Source organism: Misgurnus anguillicaudatus, chromosome 3 (genome assembly GCF_027580225.2).
Source record: "Misgurnus anguillicaudatus chromosome 3, ASM2758022v2, whole genome shotgun sequence".
In the NCBI taxonomy this organism is placed as follows: domain Eukaryota; kingdom Metazoa; phylum Chordata; class Actinopteri; order Cypriniformes; family Cobitidae; genus Misgurnus; species Misgurnus anguillicaudatus.
Window position 1 is genome coordinate 18,420,877 of NC_073339.2, and position 22,202 is coordinate 18,443,078.

Below are 22,202 nucleotides of genomic sequence, written 5' to 3' on the forward strand. Positions count from 1 at the left end.
GAACTGTAACTTATACAGGAAAATAGGGCCTTATGGGGGTTAAGATGTGCAACGGGTTCACTGAACATATAGGGGCAGTTTCCCGGACCAGGATTAGCTTAATCCAGGACTAGGCCTTAGTTTAATTAGGAAATATAACTAGTTTTAACAAACATGCCTTACTAAAAACATTACCTGTGTGCATTTTGAGGTAAAACAAAGGGCCCTGATGTATTTTAAGATATGTAAGTGCAAGTTGTTTTCAGTTTGGAGAGCTCTTAAAAGTGTTTAAGTCTAGGACTAGTCTAATCCCTGTCCGGGAAACCGCCCCATAAGGATAGAGTAAGTTAAGCAATAGTTTATTCTTAAAGATTCAATGTAAAAAAAGAAAAGTACAAGACAAGTTGGAAATGTGAAAATATAAGGATACAACCATCTATATATTTACAACACTACTTACTAATTCAAAAGATAAATTGGCCCTTAACGATATAAATGTGTGCTTTGTTTTTGTTAACCCCTATTTGATTTATATTTTAGCAGATGATTTTTTTCCAAAGATGATCATTAGAAACATAGACAAATGTTTCTTTCTGTATCTAACTTAAATAGTAATAAATTAATACAACAACATTGCCTAAAAACTAATAGATTTATGGTTTGAAGTTTCAGGATTTTCATTTGAATGACTGGTCTTAATTCTCAATCAAGTTTAAAAAAGTTTTTGATTTCATTCACAAAAGAGAATCCACCACTTGGAACACGAATGGTGTTTTTCTCTGCTTGCCATCTTGCCTCTTCTTCATATTTCTTGACCACCTTTCTTTTTTCTTTTTCAAAAGCTTCACCTTGAATTTTTTCCCCCAGAGCTTTTATCTCATTCGTTCTCTGTTTTTCTGTCTCATTTATGATATGTTGTTTTTCTTCCTCGATTGCTCTCTCCACGCTCTCAAGCATCTTATTGGTGTAATGCTGCCCACCGTTTCCAGTCACCAAATTATCAATCTGGTCCAGTAACTGAATGACCTGATGTGGATTCTCGTCTGTATTGTTAAAGACGTGAAATCTTCCACTGCAAGCTTTTATTACTTCCACCAGTTTTGGATTGTCACGCACAAAAGTGTGAATGTTTTTTTCCTTTAGTAGATCTCCATGAGTAAAGAGGATTATGGTATGTGATGAAGAGACTGAATTACCCAACATGTTTAGAATAATTCTATTGGCTTCAAGATCTTGATCTAAAAATCTGCCTAATTTGATTACAATTAAAAAGACATGTGGTCCAGGAGAAGAGAATAAAGTGCACTGCTCGATTCTGTTGACAACTTCATTTGTAGTTAAATTAGTGTGAAACAGACCTGGAGTATCAATAACTGTTACTTTTCTTCCATTAACTATTTCATAAACCTTTTCACATTGTCCAGTCACAGATGAGGATGATATCTCGGATTTGAAAACATTTTTTCCTAGGATGGTGTTGCCCGTTGCACTTTTCCCCACCCCTGTTTCTCCCACCAAAATAATCCGGAGCTCTTCACCTAGATTATCTGTAAGAATGACATTACCTTCTTTTGTAATTTGTAATACCAATTTCCTTATAAAAGTATTAATTATATGTATTAATTGTTGTATAAAAGTATGCTTTACCTAAATCATCATCCAAATCATCATTTTGTTGCACACTTTCCTAGAAGTACAATGTAAATATAATTTTGACACAATAATACGATTTAGTACATAATTGCATACACTGTAAAAAAAATTCAGTAAAAATTTCAATGTTATTGCAGCTGGGTTGCCGGTAACTCACCGTATATTTACATCCATGTTATCCACTAGCAAGAGTTCGTTCAAAGTTAAATAAATTTTAAATATTAACAAGTCTTTATCTTTACAGAACAAAACTATAACAGCCTCATGCAAAGCATTCTGGGAACCAGAAATCATCATCAACCTTTTTCTGTTTTTTGCTTCAGACTTTGTTTCACAGAATGTTTTGCTTGATGCTGTTTTTTAGTTTTACTCTGTAAAGACAAAGACTTGTAAATGTTTAATGTTCATTTAACTTTGAACAAAATGTTGGCTGTAAAAAACATACATTCAAATCTACGGCAAGTTACCGGCAAACCCAGCTGCAATTTCTACGGAATTTTTTACAATATGCATGTATTTAAAAATAATCAATTTAGGATGACAGGACAATATACAAAGTAATCATAAATAATATGACGCAAAACATGTGCCACTGTCAAAAAACACAGACATTGATTGTATTCTTCTGTAAATAAGCTGAATTTCTTAATACATACCTGCCTTTGATATCCTATAAAGACAATGGCTAATATGCCAAAAAATAGTCCAATTTTATTTATTTTTCCTGTAGAAGTCACGGAGCTCTCCATACTGAGAAAGTGAAGGAAAAAATCAGAAGTTATGAATAAACAATATGAATAGAAACGCGACAAGGTTATGTTTACAAAACAAAAATGACACCTTTTGTCATTACCCCAATAGATTATTTAAGTATTACCTTTTTGATTCAGTGCATCTATACATTTAAGCAGGCAATCCCAGTGCAAAAAATCAATAGTTTAAAAAATAAAATTAAACCTACAGGCACTGTGGAAGTGTGCGAAAAACAAAGACCAAAGCGAACAAAACACAAGACAATCTGGCCCAGAATAAACTAAGAGAGGAAGCTTAACTCCCGAGGGAGGAGGTAACCAGGAACAGGAAGACAAAAAATTTAACATAATTGAAAGACAGGTAAGACAGGTAAGCTTTCATTGTTGTCCTAGAGAGCAAATACCCTGGGTTTGCTTTCTGAACAGCTTGGTTGCTGTTTAGTTTTAATTTCATTTGGTCCCCAAAGTATAGACGCATCACTTGTTTTAATTTGAGTGTTTACAGTACAACTATCTTCAGGAGACATGCTTAACATCCAATGAAAATTTGTAAATCCGATGGAAATCCCCAGGTGCGGTTTCCTGGACAGGGTTTCTCCTAGGTACAGCATGTTTGAGCTGCCTCAATTTAAAAACATCATGTTATGGCATATCTTAACTTATATCAGTTCCATTATTATACGGACAATAACTTGTCCTAATATATGTGTTTTAGTGTGGGCCTCTAAGGAGGTAAAAAGTAACATGTCAAATTAACATGCTTTCAAATAAAATTATTTAGCAAAATAATTAGCTTAAATGTTTTGGTATAAAGGACCAGAAAATTGTTTTGCAGCATTTTTTAATTATCAGTTTCCTGGACAGGACTTAAGCCTGGACTATTGAGCTGTGTTCACTGAAAACAGCTCACACTGACATGATACAGGGCTGGCGCTACCTATAGGCAGAGTAGGCAAATGCGTAGGACCTCAAGCTTGGAGGGGGGCCTCCATAACTGCTAAATCCATGTGCGCTAGTCCGACAATCTACCTCGGTTCTTGCAGCGCCTCATGAAGTTAAAGAAGCCTAGATGAACAGCATTCAAATCTCTGCAGCTGGCCGAACTTTATTTTAGCTTTATTTTAGTTTTCAAATCATGAAAACATGATGCATATTTATTGATTTTTTTATTATTCTGCTTAGTAGTTTGTATGTTTAACTTCCAATGGCAGCTGATTTGTATGGATATTTAAGGTATAATGGGAAATTCATATGAATATATCCAGTCTGATAGATAACTTTATACTGTTGATTGGTTCAGTAAGAGGGGAATTCCTTTTCATATGGCTTTCTCCAAAGAGGAAAATTAAAAAGACAACAATACATTGCAAAAACCCTAACTGTAAAAACCTACAGATGAACACCTCCTAAAAATCTGTTATTGTTTTTTTTTATTTTAGCTGTAATCCCAAAAAGGTGGTGTTTTAAATAAATTACTGCATCCACAACACCAAACTAATTTGACCTGCCTTAAAATGTTTAACAAGTGTGGTTTTGCATAATTTCTAATAACATTTTAACATAAATTTAATCAATTTGTTAACTTGATAAAACAAAAAAGTAATGGGGAAAACATGTTTGATCACTGTAGTGCTTAAATGATTTCTTACAGGGTAGAAAAAATTCTGAAAATTAGAGGGGAGTGAGGGCCTCCAAATATCTAGAACCGGCCCTGTGACCCTGCTTGTGAAAATACAAATAAACTTTTTTTACTGTTTTCTACATTAAATCATCCTACATACTGTAAAGAACATTGTGTAAAAAAATTTAATCTTGATATTTTTATATCATAAACTGAGTAAGGTCATGTCAAAGATTAAAATCATAGTAAAATGAACGGCTGAAATCAAACTTTGATGCTTAGGCTACTTGATTTTGAGACCTTAGCCTGTTTTTTACAGACAAATATGTCAGTGATGCACAGTAGTAATATTTGTATGTTTGTAATAAATGTGCTAATGTAAACAAAGGCCTAGTCCTGGCGTAAACCCTGTTTTTGTACATTGTTTATAAAACAGAATGAAAAATAAATATTGCAAACCATAAACTGTTATAAAATGCTATTACAATTGTTTTTATCAGATTTGATTTCATAGCAAATAAGTAACTTTAACTCACTACACTGACACAAAAATGACAATTAAATCAATTGATTAAGCATGTTTTTTATTACATAAAAGAACAAGACACTTAAAATTATGTCAAGAAAATATGCCTATACTTTTGAAATATTTATAGGGTACAAAACTTACATTTATAGGGTACAAAACTTACATTCACATGGGTCAACAAAAACGAAATCTTAAATATCACCCCAAATTAATTAAGTTTTGCAGCACGTGGCAATGTGCCTTCATCCTAAAAAAAATGTGATTTGGTATATAAACCCCTTAAGTTTTGAGGCGAGCAAAATCAAAGGACAGTTTGCATATATTGACCCTTTTAATGTCCACAATTAATTTTCTTTACCTTAGCACATAAAAATAGAATAGGTTTATTTAAAAAAGAACATGAATAGGCTATAATCTAGTCGGTAGCACTTTATTTTACAGTATGCGTACTTATGTTGTACGTATATGGTAAATATGTTGTACTTACAGACAAATGTGTGGTACTTTTGAGTATCTACATGGCAATTAAATGGTGTCGCTACTGTAGGGCAGATGTATTTAAAAACTTCAGAGAGAGGAATATTTCACCAAAATATGAAAATCCTCTCCAAATTTCCTCACCTTTATATAGCACATCTGATGGCATTATCAGAATAATACTATCAATGACAGGTATTTATAGTGTACATATAAGGTAACTAATAACAAACACTACTGTACTTACATATTGTATGTACATGGTAGGGGTGTAGTATATACAAGCAAGTGTAAGTTAATGACTGGCACATATAGTGTATGTATACTGTAACTAATGAAAAACACTACTGTACCTACAAATTTTATATACAAGGTGTGTGGTATATGCAGGCAAGTGTAAGTTAATGACAGGTATTTATAGTGTACAAATATGATAACTTATAGCAAACACTACTGATGTGCCATTTTTTATGCTCAATATCTTTGTCCTTTATTGTACCCTTTAAAACTAAGCACTGAATACTGTACGCATTCATTTTTGGTACATTTACTAATAAATTTACAGTAACTGCATTGAAAGATTACTGTAAAATAATGTGCTGTACAGTAGTGTTTCTTGTTGTTACAGTATACCTACACTGTAAGTATCTATCTGGTATTACCCAGTACTTATAGAGTTACATAATAACTAATTATGTACCACTGGTAAGTACAGTAGCGACACAAAGTACCACACATTTGTCTGTAAGCACAACACACTCACCATATACGCACAACATAAGTACGCATACTGCAAAATAAAGTGCTACTGACTGGATTATAGCCTATTCATGTTCTTTTTTAAATATACCTATTCTATTTTTATGTGCTAAGGTAAAGAAAATGAACTGTGGACATTAAAAGGGTCAATATATGCAAACTGTCCCTTGATTTTGCTCGCCTCAAAACTTAAGGGGTTTATATACCAAATCACATTTTTTTAGGATGAAGGCACATTGCCACGTGCTGCAAAACTTAATTAATTTGGGGAGACATTTTAGATTTAGCTCAGACCTCGTTTTTGTTGACCCATGTGAATGTAAGTTTTGTACCCTATAAATGTCATGTGAATAAATAAACATTTTCTTCATCAAATATTGTGAAGATTCACTTTCTGGTGTTTTAAATAAATTCACTTTTATCAAAAGTAAAAAAAAGGATATATTCCATATATAAAACACTTTAGGTGCGGTTAATTTCTTGTAACTTTCATCTTCTTTTTGTAAAAATATCTAAAAGCGTCACACACTTCCAAGCCTTTTTAATATAACGCTTACCCGTGGTATATGCTGCCATCTAACGGACGCAAAGCGGCACTGCATGCAAGACGACGCTGCAGTCAGACGGCGCTCGTCTGCAGTTATTTAAATAAAACTTTCCAAATGTGCGGACATGAAAGTTTTGACATTTATATACTTTTTAAGTATCTTAGGTTTAGTGTTTTGTTAACCTAAGAGCATTATATCCATTCACAAAAAATTTACAAATTGAATAAATACTTTCTTGGAAAATGTGATTATTACTACTTGTGCTCCATGACTTTTCTGCACGTTGAATGGGGGCGACACAAAAATAAGAGCAGCGCGCTATGGTTTCTGTTTCTCAAACATCAAGCACATCTGGAAAGACGTTTTGTTTGTCGTTTCTCACAGCAGAGCTTTTATAGATCAATGAAATTTGGCACAAGTACAGCCGCAGCGCTGTGTGTCGCTGCTGAGCTCATCTTCAGCTTTCTCTTGACTTAAAGGAGACGCAACAAAGAGCGATAATCAGCCATCTCCGTTGGCTCTGCTAACAGCGTGTTTTACTATAGCTTTAAGAACCTAAAATAGGGTCTGGGTCTTTAAAATGAATTTGCACAGTTATTACAGAAATGATTGACTAAGTTTTCAATTTAAACGACTTGACTTTTTGCATGGAATTTGCAAAAGCGTCCATATAAACATGTTTGACAATCGGAACAGGGCCGTTAGCCACCAAACATTTTTCATATTTTGTACCTCCCGTTTATTTCAAGCTGTATATTAACTCGTTGAGAATTACAAACTCGTCTAACAGCCTGAGACAACAACATCTGCTGTGATGGAGCCGCAAGCCTCCAACAACAAAGAGAAGGTGGAGGTGGAGAGTGAGACGGCCGTGGAAAAATCCGCGGAGCAGAGTACGGCATCCACCCCGCGCAGGGCGGTGAGAGGACGAGGAGATGGATGCTTGAACGTCGAAGTGACTTCGCCCGAAACAAACGGAGCTACGACGAGCGCGGCGGGATCCGGACGCGTTTTACGGGACAGGTCGACGCGAGCGCTCCCTTCGTGGAGGCAGAGCGATCTAGCGGAGGACCAGACTGAAGTGATTCGCGATGCAGCGGCCAACCGCCGGAGGAAAGCGATCTGCCCGCGGCGCAGTAGAAGCGCCGCTACGGGTTCATCGGACGCTGACTTGGATCAGCCAGTTGAGTACGTGCAACTCCATAAAATATACATTAATGTCATAGCAAAGCAAAACAGAAAGGCCTCGGTTCTGAAGATTCGTGTCTATGACATAATGACATTTCAGGGCATTGATGTGCTATTACACGTTTAGAGGTAATGCTAACCGAAATGTCACACTGCAGTGTTTACGTTTGCACTCCTACACTAGTGAAGGAAGTTTGTGAGCGAGCAGTGGGGTGGTAAAATCACCTGCCCCGCGGCGGGAACGCGCACTCCTGCTCTTGACACTGCGAGATGAGATAAACTTTATTTTGTATTTTATGACAGGTGTGAAGAAACCAAGGATGGGCTTGTCATTCGAGGTAATTTTAAGAATATATTATTTTATTGTGTTTGTGAGAAAGAGGATGTGATCTGATAATGCTCGTTGAATTGCAGCAGCCCGAGGTAGACGGGCGCAGGTGCGTTCAGGTGCGCGCACCTGTCGGGGGTCGCCAAAACCAGTGTTCAAAGTTGAACCAGGAACAGACAGTGATTGTGGTACAGTGATAGTCTTCTACTTAAAATTGCTTACTGAAAATACCAGTAATAACTATATTAAATGCAAATGTAATTTTTGTTGTTTTTAGTGGAGGGCATTACACCGACTGAGAAATCAGAAACAAGGTAATAACAGTTATTTATTGATTATTTGGACTGTGTTAATACTGCGTCTTTGTTGTTTTAACTCTTAAAGGAAAACACCACCGTTTTTCAATATTTTACTATGTTGTTACCTCAACTTAGACGAATTAATTCGTACCTATCTTTTTTCAATGCGTATACTTAATCTTCATACAGCACGTCGTGAATGTGTTAGCATTTAGCTTAGCCCCATTCATTCCTTAGGATCCAAACAGGGATGAATTTAGAATTCACCAAACACTTCCATCCCTATTTAAAGACTGTTACACAAGTAAGTATGGTGGCACAAATTAAAATGTGGCAGTTTTTTAAGCAAATAAAAGTGCTGCAAACTAAAGCTATGTTTATACTTGCGCGTCCACACGGGCGCGTTGGTGCCCGCGGCAAAAATGACGTCAACGCGGAGTGGGTGGTCGTGCGCATTGGGTGCGCGAGGCCCCATTTCACGTGGAGGTTGTGCAGGGCATTTTTTGTACAGGGTTCCCGCGGGGTCTTAAAAAGTCTAAAATTCAGAATGTTACATTTAAGGCCTTAAAAAGTCTTAAAAACACCCAGATTTTGAGCCTAGGTCTTAAATTTATTTTACGCAAGTCTTAAATTTCTTACCTCCATTCATTCCCGAAAAGCTTTGTCCGCAGAAAATATAATAGTAATTTAAAAAGCTGAAGAACTAACTTAATCAGCGGCGGAGGCAGAACGTGTATGATGGGTGCGTATCTAAAAAGAAATGTTTCGCACTTTGTCATAATCCACGCAAATCGTGCCATAAGCTATATTTCAGGTGTTGTGATCTGACTGTATAATACTGTGGTGTTTGGCGAGAAACAACCCTTAAATTTAGTTTTTTATAAGCAAAAATCTTTTTCGGGGTAATTTAACCAACTAGCCCGTGGCTTACCTGAGCATTTGACAGGTTCTGAAACATAGAGGACACAGAAGCGGAAAAAAATCATCAACACTGCTTTATTGAAAATCAACTTAAACAGTCGGGCCGTCGTTCACGAGTCACCAACAGCGTGTCAACTTTAGCGTTAAACAGTTTTATATTTTAGACTTTAATATTGCTCTCTGCTGAATGCACTCGAACCTAACGCGCTTCCCCTTCAGCTCTCCACAAACAGCAGCGATTGGTGGACGGAAAGCAAGAAAGTACCGTAATAAACCATATATTTCCAAAAAGCACAGTTGTCTTCTTACAGGAACAATTCAAACTTTTTTGATAGCGCAAATGCTTCAGGAGTTACGGTTAAATCAATAGCGGTAGAATCAGAGCCCTGTAGCCTCCGGAGCTCGCATGGGCAGGCTGCTGCATACGTTCATCAAGCCTGGTTTATTTAACTGAGCATTACATTCGCAAGTCATAAGCATATTAGAACAATTTACAATTAACTAAGAACAATAATTAATATTTTAAAGTGAACTTCAATGTTAATATTCTGAAATAAGCCAGTCTTTTTGACGTATGCAGCCTAGAAATGCGAACCTTCGGAGGGTACAGCCTTCGGTTTGAGAAACAGTTAGGGGATAACGTTAGCAACACATAACAAACTGTGAACAGCCTTTTAATGGTAAATTTCGTTTTTTCTTAATGCAGTTTCATCCGTTATTGTGTGAAATTAGAAAGGCTATTAAACGTGATGGCGGTATAAAGTGCATATTTATGCATAAAACGTATGGGTGGGGTGTTTTTGGCTCTGTGATTCTGCTGGTTATTAACTTGCATTAATAAAATGCATATATTAATGCTTTTAGGGATTAATCGTAATTGAAAGTGATCTTTTGTTCTTTGTATATTCATAAATCAAACAGACATAAGATACACAGCACACAGTCAGTTGTACATTATAAACATTAAACAGGCTAAGAATAATAATTATGAATTAAAACATTATGAATTAAACATTATGGGGTGGTTTACCGGACAGGGATTAGTTTAAGACAGGACTAAGCTATATTTTAATGAAGTATAACTAGTTTTAACAAACATGCCTTACTAAAAACATTACTTGTGTGCATTTTTATGTATTTTAAGATATGTCAGTGCAAGTTGTTTTCAGTCTGGACAGCTTTTAGTCTAATCCCTGTCTGGGAACCCCCCCTATAAGCTTGCATACTACACAGTGTGATGCAATTTAAAGCTTTAAAGTTGTATGAGGCAGTGTAAAACTGGGCACAAACCAGCAGCTGACCATACTTAGAGATCTCATTTTAGTGGATTTTATTTGTCAAAACATTGTTGATAGAATTTTATAAAAATACTACTTACAGATATTTGTGTGATATATAGATATTGTAAATCGATGCATTTCTTGGCTATTAATTAAGAAAAATCACAGCTCGCTCTTTGCCTCTAACTCAATGTATTGTAATGGCTCACTAGGAACTAACTGAAGTCTCCATGAAATACATGACAGACAAGCTTTTTGGACTTTCGTTGTCAGAAGTCTCTTACTAAAGGGCTGTGGGTAGAATAGGGTTAAGCATAATGTATTTTCATGTATTTTAATTATCTGTTTTAATACTGTGTTTATTTTATATTTTTCTATAACTGAATCAATAAAAATAGAACGTTTTGAGAATTTCTGAGATAATTCAAATGCCTCTAGTAATGTGTCGTGTTGGTCTTAAATTTTACTCATAATGGTCTTAAAAGGTCTTAATAAGGTCTTAAATTTAACTTGCTGGAACCTGCAAGAACCCTGTTTGTAACTCTGCATCCGAAAATGACTGAACTCATGGCGATTCTGTCCGAGCAAGCAAGCCTATTATGTATCTCTTTAAATCAATGCAAACAAAACAATGTATATATTGACACTCTGGAAGTAAAGTATGGAAACTTTGCAGTTTAAAACACAAATTATTTTACATTATTCAGAATGTTTGGCTTGTATTTGTATTGAATGAACCACTGGACGAGGAATAAAATACAAACCTTAAGATGTCTATACTGTTTGTTTAGTAAAAACGTTAATGAAATGATAATGTTTAATAAAGACATATTTAAGATCGCATATTTAATTTGCTCGCGTGGCCCCCTGGCGGTTCAAAAAATAGTGCAACAGCGAGCGCGTCAACTATAAAAGTCTCGTCAGTTTGGTGAGACGCGCGCACGATCCGTGGAGGCTTGCGTTCCGGACAAAAGCGCGAGTATAAACAAAGCTTACTTGCTCTTCCGCCATATACTATAGTTCTCATTTTTTATCCACTTAAATTGCCAATTTTTATTTTGTGCCACCATACTTACTCATGTAACTACTCATTTAACAGTCTTTAAATAAGGAAAACATGGAAGTGTTTGGTGGCTTCTAAATTCATCCCTGTTTGGATCCTAAGGAATGAATGGGTTAGCCTAAATGCTAACACACTCACAACGTGCTATACAAAGGTTAAGTGCACGTCATGAAAAACATAGGTACCTATTAATTCGTCTAAGTTGAGGTACGAACATAGTAAAATATTGAAAAACAGTGGTGTTTTCCTTTAAGTTTTTCGCCCAACAGATTTTTGCAATAAATAAAATCTTTTCTAGATTGAGAATAAGTCCCAGCTATTATATAAACTAAAAGCTTTTGGCTGTTTATAACCAGATATGAACCCATCAGTATGCTTCATGTAAACTTTGTGTTTAACACAGAAAAGAGCTATTTTTGGGTGTTGGTGTAACACATCCTATGTTTGTTACTGCCATGTTTCAGTGTGGAGAAAAAGGAAGATGAGAGCGGGGATGATGATGATCTAATAGAAGAGGAAGATCCTCCATATGTAGATGACCCAAAAGATCAAAACTATTTGCCTCACTCACAAAGGTACAAACATTTTACCGGTTGTAAACATGTTTAATTCTCCCTCATTTGTAAGTCGCTTTGGATGAACAGCATTGGCTAAGTGAATAAATGTAAATGTTTACATCAGAGATCAAGATATAACTTCATGTTACATTCCTGAAGGAGAGATAATAGATTGATTACAGGCATCAGTCAAACATAAAGTTTTAGTAGGGAGTTATTTTATAATTTAATAATGTTTTAGATTTGAACCTGGAGGCTTTCAAATCGCAATGATGTTTTGCATGTGAAAATACTAGTTTGGTTCATGAAACACGCTCATAGGTGAGTTGAACCAAGTGTGTTGGATAATGCCCAAAAAAAGTGTTTGGGTTGCCTCCAGGATCAGGATTCAGAGTTTTCCATGTTTAGAAATGTCATGGATATTAATGCGATCTGCAAAAGATCTGTTCAAATCAAAAAAACTTTACTAGTTAAAATTTAGCTATTTGTAAGTGCGTTCTATGAACTAATCATTAAAACTCCTTATAATAGTCAGGGACAACTGATAAAGTCATACAAATTGTGATAATTGTTATAGAAAACGTATTACAGTGGTAGACTATATTATATAATGTGTTGTTTAATATGATATTATTTATATGTATTAAAACAGAGGGGGGAATTCCTGGTCCTGGAGATCCACTGTCCTTCAAAGTTTAGCTCCAACCCTAATCAAACACGCATGAAAATCCTAATCAAAGGCTGCAGGATTACTTGAAAAGGAAATTCAGGTGTGTTTGATTGGGGTTGGAGCTAATGTTTTCAGGACAGTGGCCCTCCAGGACCATAAATGCCCACCCCTGCTTCAAGACAAAAAATGCAGGCGAACTGAGAGCTCCCTAATCATGGCTTGGTGCTCTTGTTTATCTGTCTAGTAGCGAGGAAGAGGAAGAAGCGGTTGTCAGCAGCGATGAAGATGTCCCTTTTAGAGATGACCTGACTGATCAGAGCTTTGATCCTAAGTATGAAAGTTGCATGTGTGTTGACTGTCATTTATGTTTCTGGGTGTCATGATTTAGCCTCTTTTTAATGCACATTCTCCTCTCCGTCCTCTTTTGTTGTACTTTGCATGGATCTAGTAAAGCGTAAACCCCATACTAGACAGGAGAGGAAAGAGAAGACGGTCATAAAGGAGACTGAGGAAGAAGAAGAGCAAGACACAGAGATCAAAACTGAGGGAGGAGAGAGCACAGATGAGAAGACTGGTGCTGAACTTGGGGACGTTTCTGAGCCACCCAGGAAGTAAGTTTATGAAGTTGTTTACATATTTTATGCAGACATACATATCACTCATTAGGAAATACATTCATTATCTCGCTTAACTCTGCACAACCCTGATTGGTTGACAAATACATTATAACAAATACACCATCTTTATTTCCACAGGAGAGGACGGAGAAGGAAAGATGACAAAAGTCCACGTCTTCCAAAGAGAAGGTAACCACATTAAATGCTAAAAAATACTTACTACACCAAGCGTCTCAACATTTTTTTATGATTTGACGTATGTGTACATAGACGTTCGACGCATGTGCATAGTGACAAAATGCAGTACATCTCCTAGGCTACATAATACATTCTCCTGTAGGTGCATGTGAGTGTTATTGTGTACTTTTTAAGTGTGATAGGTACAAAATGTGACATATGACAGATGTTGACAGACTTTGTTCATATAAGTATTTAAAGGAATGGTTTACTGAAAAATAAAAACTCGCTGTTAAATTACTCAATATCTTGTTCTTCTGTACAGGAAAAAGCCTCCAGTCCAGTACGTTCGTTGTGAAATGGAGGGATGTGGTACAGTTCTGGCCCACCCACGCTACTTGCAGGTACAAATGCAAGTCTGTGGTTCTCTACTATCAGACACCTGAAACAGAAATCAAATTTAAAGCCTTATTCACGTCTTTCCCTCATGCAGCATCACATCAAATATCAACATCTAATGAAGAAGAAGTACGTCTGCCCTCACCCCTCATGTGGAAGACTCTTCCGGCTGCAGAAACAACTACTGCGCCACGCAAAACACCATACAGGCAAGACAAACATGTTTACACAATCATGACAAAAAATACGATTCCCTTGATTTTGTAATTGCAGTTATATATTTCACTAAATAAACTTAGACATGTATTTATTTTGTGTTGAGCAAAATGCATGTCATTTTCTTTATGCTACAACTCATTTTATAGCTATTTTATACTTAGTGAATCAAGTCAGTTCTAAACAACGCAGCACAATAAAAATATATATAGAGAATAAAAAAATTCAAAATTGCAGACAGAACTTTTTACCTTTTGTTCTTTCTAAGCTGTTTATACGTTTCATACGATGTTCTTCAGCACTAATTCATACTTTCGTAACAGAAGTAAAGCTTACTATGCATTTGGGAATCCGACTTAAAACACGCTTACTACGATGTGTTGTCTACACTGATAGGCTTACAGATTTATTGCATACTGTGAATAGTTACAAAATATGTATGTACGTATGTATGACATACACATAAATGGAATGGCATCAAAATTTTCCATGTTGAGTCATTAAGTGTAATCTTAAAGGGAAAGTTCACCCAAAAATAAAAAATTCTGTCATCATTTACTCCCCTTCATGTTGTTCTAAACCTATACGAGTTTCTTTATTTTGTTAAACACATAAGAAGATATTTAGATAAATGATGGAAAGCACATTTCCTACTTCACTATGGAAGTCAGTTGGTACCATCAACTGTGTGCTTCCATCATTTATCAAAACATCTTCTTGTGTGTTTAACAAAATAAAGAAACTCATACAGGTTTAGAACAAAATGTCTGTAAGTGAGTGATGAGAGAATTTTTATTTTTAGGTGAACTATCCCTTTAATATTTTATCATTCATAGCATTTTCATGGTAGTTGGCAAGTTACAATAAAGTCATTGAGTGCCTTTTTTTAACATACATCCCGTGTTGCAGATCAGAGAGACTACATTTGTGAGTTCTGTGCTCGCGCCTTCAAGAGCTCTCACAATCTGGCTGTGCATCGAATGATACACACTGGAGAGAAACCACTGCAGTAAGTTCAGTCCTATACATACACCACATTTATTTTTATTGTACAGGGAACTACATACAGCCACACGGTCATTATTGCAAAATTAAAATAAACCCTGTGAAAATAAACCCTGAGGTTTGCCTGGGAAGACATTAAAGGGGACATATCAACTAAATCTGACTTTTTTAATGTTTAAGTGCTATAATTGGGTCCCTAGTGCTTCTATCAAACTATAAAATGTGAAAAAGATAAACCCAGTAACTTAGTTTTGGTAAACCATTCTCTGCAAGCATGTGAAAAAATAGGTCATTGAAATTTGGCTCCTCTTGTGATGTCAGAAGGGGATAATACTGCCCCTTAATCTGCACTATCCAACCACAGCACTGCCATTTAGTGCAGAGATTAACTCATTTGCATTTTAAAGGACACAACGAAAACAGCACATTTTTGCTCACACATACAAAGTGGCAATTTTAACTATAATAAATTGTCTATAAGTAGTGTTTTGAGCTAAACTTCACTTATGCACTCTGGGGACACCAATGTTTTATTTTACATCTTAAAAAGGTCCTTTGAATTGTCCCCTTTAAAGGGATAGTTCACCCAAAAATGAGAAGAATTATATCATTTTCTCATCATCGCGTTGTTCTAAACCTGTTAAATTTTTTTATCTGATATGAACACAAAAGAAGATATTTTGATAAATGATGTTAAGCACACAACTGATTGTAACCATTGACTTCCATGGTAAGAAAAACAAATATGTTGGAATTCAATGGGTACCATTAACTGTATGCTTACCATCGTTATTCATAATATCTTCTTCATTATTTATCACAATACTTCCATAATACCGTATATTTTGGTCTATAAGCCGCATGTGTTTTTTCATAATTTGGTCAGGTGCACCTTGCAAGTCAGTATAAGTTAATTTTGACATTTATGAGGCAAGAGACAACATTATTGTCTCCAGCCGCGAGAGTCCGCCATATGTTGCTCCTGTATTTATGTAATTTGATGGATTCAGTAATGTGGAATGACAAGTATGTGAACTTCACGCTAGTTGGTTTGTTCGGTTAAATTAGACTATTCAACCTTCCAGGTAAGTTCTGTATGCTATGATTTATCGTTTAAATAACTGATAATATTACTTTAACGTACAGACATCTATTCAGCTTGCTGTTCTGTCTGCTATTGTTTAGTTGAATAACTTCATTTAATAAGATTAAATGTCTGTTCTTCAGCTTGGATTTTGTGAAATAATTTTCTAAATAAACGCGACTTATAGTCCATTGTGACTTATATATGTTATTTCATCTTAATGATGCATTTTTGAATGATGTGGCTTATACTCCGGTGCGGCTTAGTCTGTAAAAGTACAGTATTTGTTTTTCCTACCATGGAAGTCAATGGTTACAATCAGCTACCATCATTTATCAAAACATCTCGTCCTGTGTTCATCAGAAAAAAAAGAAATTCATTCATGTTTAGAACAACATGAGGGTGAGAAAAGCCATTGATCAGATCCACATTTTTCCAGTCTGCTTTGACGTAAATCAAATGTTTACACACGAAACTGGAGTATAACATGCTCAATGTAGTATTTTTTGTCTTGTTTTTTAAAAAATTTTTGCCGTTTTTCTGCCTTTAGAAACACCAAACAGATACTGACTATTTCCAGACAGGTTTTCCCAGCATTTCCTTTCTTCCATTGGTTTTCATTTTCCCGTTATAGGTGTGAAATCTGCGGTTTTACTTGCCGTCAGAAGGCCTCCCTTAACTGGCACATGAAGAAGCACGACGCAGATGCGACGTACCAGTTCTCCTGCAGCATCTGCGGCAAGAAGTTCGAGAAAAAGGACAGTGTGGTGGCTCACAAAGCCAAAAGCCACCCGGAGGTGCTCATCGCAGAGGCACTGGCAGCCAATGCTGGATCCCTCATCACCACTCCTGGAGGAGTCACCACACTGCTGGAAACCTCTACGGGCTCTGCGCAGGTAGAGCAGGCAGTCCCTGAAACCCAGGGCAGCTCTGTAGTGCAAACGGCTCAGACGGGCCCCGTGATGGTTTTGGATCAAGATACCACACTTCACACCATGCAGGTACCCGTGACCATGGGTTTGTCGTCGACAGAGGAGAGCGCCACTACCTCTCAGCAGACCTCGGCCCAATCTCTTCAGATGCCGCTGCAGTTCGTCACCGCACCCGTCTCTCAGCAACAGCATCAAATTCAGCAGCTTCAGCCCTCCACGCCCATCACCCAGCAGGCTACTTTGGTCCAGCAGTCCTACAACACTCAGCCTCAGATCGTCCACATGACCTTCAGAGCTCTTCCTCAACAGCTCCCTATGTTTTCTGTTCCTCAGCAGATCCCTCTTCAGACCACCCAACCGCAACAGACCCAAGCCATCAGCAGACCCTCTAACCTTGCTGTTAATACCTCCCTCCACGCCCAACCCCAGCCTGAGACTTCCTCCGACTGCAGGAGCGGTATGGGATTCGGCACTAATCCTCCCTCCGCTTCTCCTCAGCCTTCCGCCGGCCTTCCGGAGGCGAGACAAGTCATGTGGGAAGGAGATGGAATCAGTGAGAATGGAAATGGGGGCGGGGCTTGGGAGGCAGGTGGGGAAGGGGAGGCACAAAACATGACGGACAGTTTAGATGGGCAGATACAGCGCGTAATGATATAGCGAATGAAGTTGGTGGTGTAACAATGATACATGCCCTAAAGTTAAATATACAGTAATAAATATATTGTATGTAATCACATTAACTTTGGTAGATTTTTAGAAATATGTATGTTTCAGGGAGGATGTGTTTGAGTTGTCATTTTGTTTATTTTGTATATAAACAGTTATAGTTCCCTCCAACAAACACATATTTTTGTGTGCGCGTGTGTGTAGGGGCTGGCACAGACTTTGTGAAGCTGTTTGCGCAGGATTTGTTTGTGTGTATGTAGAACAGATGCACATATGGCCGTTGTGCTATATAAGTGTGTACTTTAGAATCGAACATGAGACACATTTATAGGAGCATTAATTCTTCATTGCAAATGCACTTTGTAGGCGTTTTAACACAATAACGTGTTCTGCTCTGAATGGCCCCAATTAATCCATCCATCCCTGTTTTATTTTAGTGTCTGTTACTTTTGTGTAATCATATGGTTATAGCGGCTACAGCAGAAAAACAGTTAAGCAATAAGCTGTAATGACACATTAAGTGATGTAGGTCAACTCGACAACGCTAGGTTTTAAACAGTTAAGCAAACAGTCATTCTGCTGCTTTTATCACATATTTAAGTCATTAAGCAACAAACATGTATTTAAAATTAATGTCCCGGATTGTACAATTAGATTTAAAAAAAATATGATACGTGCAACTGTTTCTCATATCACACATGTAAAAGATTTTTCACATTTGTGTTCCACAAAGTTAAGTTACTAAGATGCAGTACTATAAATATTATTTCTGAAGGATCTCACTTACAGCAGTGTCCTTTTTGTTTTTATTTCTGTCCATTGCTACAAATTATACATGCAATAACACAAGATCCCTTGTAACGTTTAACAACCAATACATCTTTGTTATTCTTAAAGTGTGTGGTAAAGTCTTCTTTAGGGGTGCGAGAGCCTTGCATACATCTTAAGAGCGCGTTTTGGTGGAATAAGAGAATCATTAACCCCTACTCTCTTCTTTTTCCGCCGTTCTTTCTCTTTATCGTCATCATCTGCCTCCTTGTTAAGATCACAGGAAGAATCATCCTGTGTCCCAGCAGCACTGGCAGTGGCATTGTCTTTTGGTGTATGGTCAGAGGTGACCGTCCGGTTATTCTGCAAATCACTGTCATGGGCAAACTTGCAGCTGCTTCCAAAACGGCACCGGCCATTCTTTCTGTATGCCAAACATATGCGCTTACCACCGATCTGGGTGGGGCAGGCTTGTAGAGTAAGAGGTACGTGTTTCTGCAGGACATGTAGTCTCTCATCTGCCATTTCTTTGAATGGGTTTGTGAACACACTGCTGCCCGTGAGAACTCCACTTGAGCCGGAGCCTCCCAGAGGCGGAGGTGGGAGCTTGTGAGTGTGAGGATGGGCGGTTGGGGTCGGCAAGGGCTTCAAGGATGGGTGTTTGATCACCTCTTCATCCTCATTGTCCGGACCAGATTCATCGCTGGAAGGTGACTCGGACTCCAGCAGGAAATTACGGCTTTTCGGTTCCTCGGCAGTACAGTCAGTCTTTTTGAAGGACCTGGGCAGAGATATTACAAGACTTGTGTTTAATGCCTGCATCATTCTAAAGCAGGTTAAGGTTCAAATATAATATTGTGGAGCTGTCTTAATATTTCATTTACATTTATTTCAATTGCTTTTTACATTTATGACCCTGTTCTGTGAAATACAGGCTAAAGTCTCAATCTAATTATGAGATGAGTATCATAGTTTGATGTCACATTGATTTAAATTTTTGACATGAACTTACTACATGGCGGTAGCTGGTTTAAGATGGTCCTCCCTGCCTGTCAAGCTTAAAAAGTGACCAAAATACATCTAGACCAGCTTGCTACACCAGCTTATGCTGGTTTAGCTGGGGTTTTTCATTAGGGGGGACTTTATATAAGAAATTATATAAAACAGTATTTATTCAATTATTACTATTTATTATTAAATACATGGTTAACATACATGTTTATATACACATAGCTTGAATTAAAATGTTATAGATAAGGTACTGTATTAATTCTACTGTAGTAAAACTTACTCGTTTCCATTGCCCTCCCCCCTCTCTTCATCCTCTGATTCAGACGAGACCCCGTATCCCACAAGCGAATTCATATCTACTGAAATACAAAATATAAGATCCGAATTCGCTATAAACTGTCAGTAAGACTCGATGTTTATAATCGGGTTTTATGCGGAAACAAGCGTTTCTTCGTGGACTGTAAGCTGAATGAAGCAAATGCGTGATGTTGCCGTCGCGTGGCGCGGAATGGTACTGTGATGACGTCACCTCAAAGCTGCTTTTTCTTCTTCTGGAGTTTAATGGCGGTTGGCAAACCAACTTAAAAGGTGCATTCCCGCCACCTACTGAAAAGGAGTGTGAAGCGCATGAGCAAAGCTGCTTGTAACAGCCGCTGATTTAATACTCTGCTGCATTTTTAAAACTCCTTGAGCCACATCTGCTGAATAAATATCCTTTTATAATATGTCTAAGGCAACCCCAAAATTCGAAATCTACTCTACGAAAATTCACAATTATTTTAGTAGAAAAACTACTAGGCTACGGCTATATTTATAAAACCATGTTAACCACAATTGTTCACCATGATATTTGTAGTACAACTATGGAAATACAAATGGCAATCAATTAAACAAATATACTTTCCTGTACCATGTTTCGTTTTCATTAAGGAAATGGTGCTGGCTTATGAAAACTGCCATTTTTCTCATTTTCTAAACCACTTTTAATTTTAATGTGAGGTTTTATGGCGAGTTTTATTATTTTTTATTGACCTAATTATATATTTTACACTAACTTTCCCAAACTCACACAAAAACCTATTTTGCGTTTTTAGATTTCTATAAAGTCAGTATCTAGTTTAGTCCCCACCCTCTTGTTTGAAAGGTGACTCCTGTTATATAGTCAGGTATCAGGAAAACTTTATTTTTAGTAAATGAACACAATCTGCTGCTGCCATACCAGGAACAGGTCCAGCAGAATAGATTACAGGATCAGTTGTACAACTTCAAACAAGTATGCCTACATTGACCTAGTGACCAGTAAATCATAGTATACTGTAGAACTGTAGTATATTTTAGTAATTACTAAACTTTGTTATCTAGAACATTCTGTCTACAATTGGTCGCCATATGCTGTCTGCATCAGATGCAGAGAAGCTTATCCATGCTTTTATGACCTCTAGACTATTGTAACTCGTTACTCGGGGGATGCCAGGCAAATCGGGTAAACAGGATTCAGCTAGTTTAAAACGCCGCTGCAAGAGTGCTTACTCGTTGACCTAGTTCTAAGAAGTATGACCACATAAGCCCAATTCTGGCATCTTTACACTGGCTACCAGTCAAATATTGCATACAAATTAAAATACTATTAATCACCTACAAAGCCTTAAATGGCCTAGCACCTTCACATCATCAATGACCCACCTCCATTCTTGAACGTGGGGATGGTATTCTTTTGGTCATAAGCCTGACCTTTTGCACGCATGTCCAAAAAGTTCCAGTTTGGTTTCATCAGTCCATAGAACTGTCTCCCAGAACTCTGTAGTTTTATCCAAATTCCTCCTGGCATATTCTAGCCAACTCCTGATGTTCCTTGAGGTCAAGAGTGGAGTGCGCCATGAAGTCCTTTGATTATTCAGTGCACGTCTTATAGTTGCCACTGAAGCACTTGTACCAGCCTTCATCAGGTCATCCTGTAGCTGTCTTGCAGTCACACAGGGGTTTTTCTTAGCTGTCCTAAATAGGTTGCTAAGGGCCCTTGATGAAATTGTAGGCTTTCTTACACGGCCAGGCAGGTTTGCACCTGTTCCATAAGTTTTAAACTTCCTTATAATGCTCCCAATGGTGTCTCTTGGAATGTTAAATATTTTGGAAATCTTCTTATACCCAAGGCCCTTCAGATGTGATGAAATAATCTCCTCTCTTAGCTTTTGTGGAAGCTCCTTTGTCTTTCCCATGATTGCAACTCACCTTGAAACCCTTGATGGTTGGGGTTTATATATGCATGAAGCAAATGAAGGATCGTTATAGAGTTCCCAAAGGCTTAATGAGGTTTCAGCTCCACTTCAGGCCATAAAAACGTTCAGAAAGCTTTAAAAATAACAATATTATATAGGGGTTGAATAATTGTGACATGACTATCTTAAAAAATATATACTATTACACACAAATACTACATCATACATTTTCTGTGTTGATTTTATGCATCACTTAACTCATAAAAAACTCATCCAAAGCAGAATCCCGCACTTTGAAAATATTTTATAAATCCTTAAAACTCTTTGGGGGTTAAATATTTCTGATTGCAACTGTATATAAAGTTTATATATATATATATATATATATATATATATATATATATATATATATATATATATATATATATATCCCAAGGTTTTTTTTCCTCCTAGGACTTTTTGTTCCTCCCTGAGGTTTTTCTCATAG

General features: G+C 37.0%; 3 protein-coding genes across 3 annotated transcripts; 1 reads left to right on the top strand and 2 right to left on the bottom strand.

Annotated features, from left to right (window-relative positions):
- Positions 1-375: 375 nt before the first annotated feature.
- On the bottom strand, positions 376-2,644 carry LOC129444376 (GTPase IMAP family member 9). The gene is made up of 4 exons (XM_055205010.2): positions 2,510-2,644; positions 2,289-2,382; positions 1,627-1,666; positions 376-1,526 (listed from the first exon to the last, which is right to left on the bottom strand). Exons 1-4 carry the CDS (start codon positions 2,533-2,535, stop codon positions 682-684), a joined length of 1,005 nt encoding a protein of 334 aa, XP_055060985.2. The 5' UTR covers positions 2,536-2,644; the 3' UTR covers positions 376-681.
- Positions 2,645-6,768: 4,124 nt separating this feature from the next.
- Positions 6,769-18,506, top strand: zfp91 (ZFP91 zinc finger protein, atypical E3 ubiquitin ligase). The gene is made up of 12 exons (XM_073866344.1): positions 6,769-7,506; positions 7,810-7,844; positions 7,921-8,024; positions 8,111-8,148; positions 11,862-11,972; positions 12,869-13,004; positions 13,063-13,235; positions 13,380-13,430; positions 13,744-13,822; positions 13,912-14,026; positions 14,943-15,042; positions 16,757-18,506. Exons 1-12 carry the CDS (start codon positions 7,133-7,135, stop codon positions 17,709-17,711), a joined length of 2,271 nt encoding a protein of 756 aa, XP_073722445.1. The 5' UTR covers positions 6,769-7,132; the 3' UTR covers positions 17,712-18,506.
- Positions 17,974-20,009, bottom strand: LOC129444381 (uncharacterized). The gene is made up of 2 exons (XM_055205016.2): positions 19,780-20,009; positions 17,974-19,269 (listed from the first exon to the last, which is right to left on the bottom strand). Exons 1-2 carry the CDS (start codon positions 19,851-19,853, stop codon positions 18,636-18,638), a joined length of 708 nt encoding a protein of 235 aa, XP_055060991.2. The 5' UTR covers positions 19,854-20,009; the 3' UTR covers positions 17,974-18,635.
- Between the last annotated feature and the right edge of the window lie 2,193 nt (positions 20,010-22,202).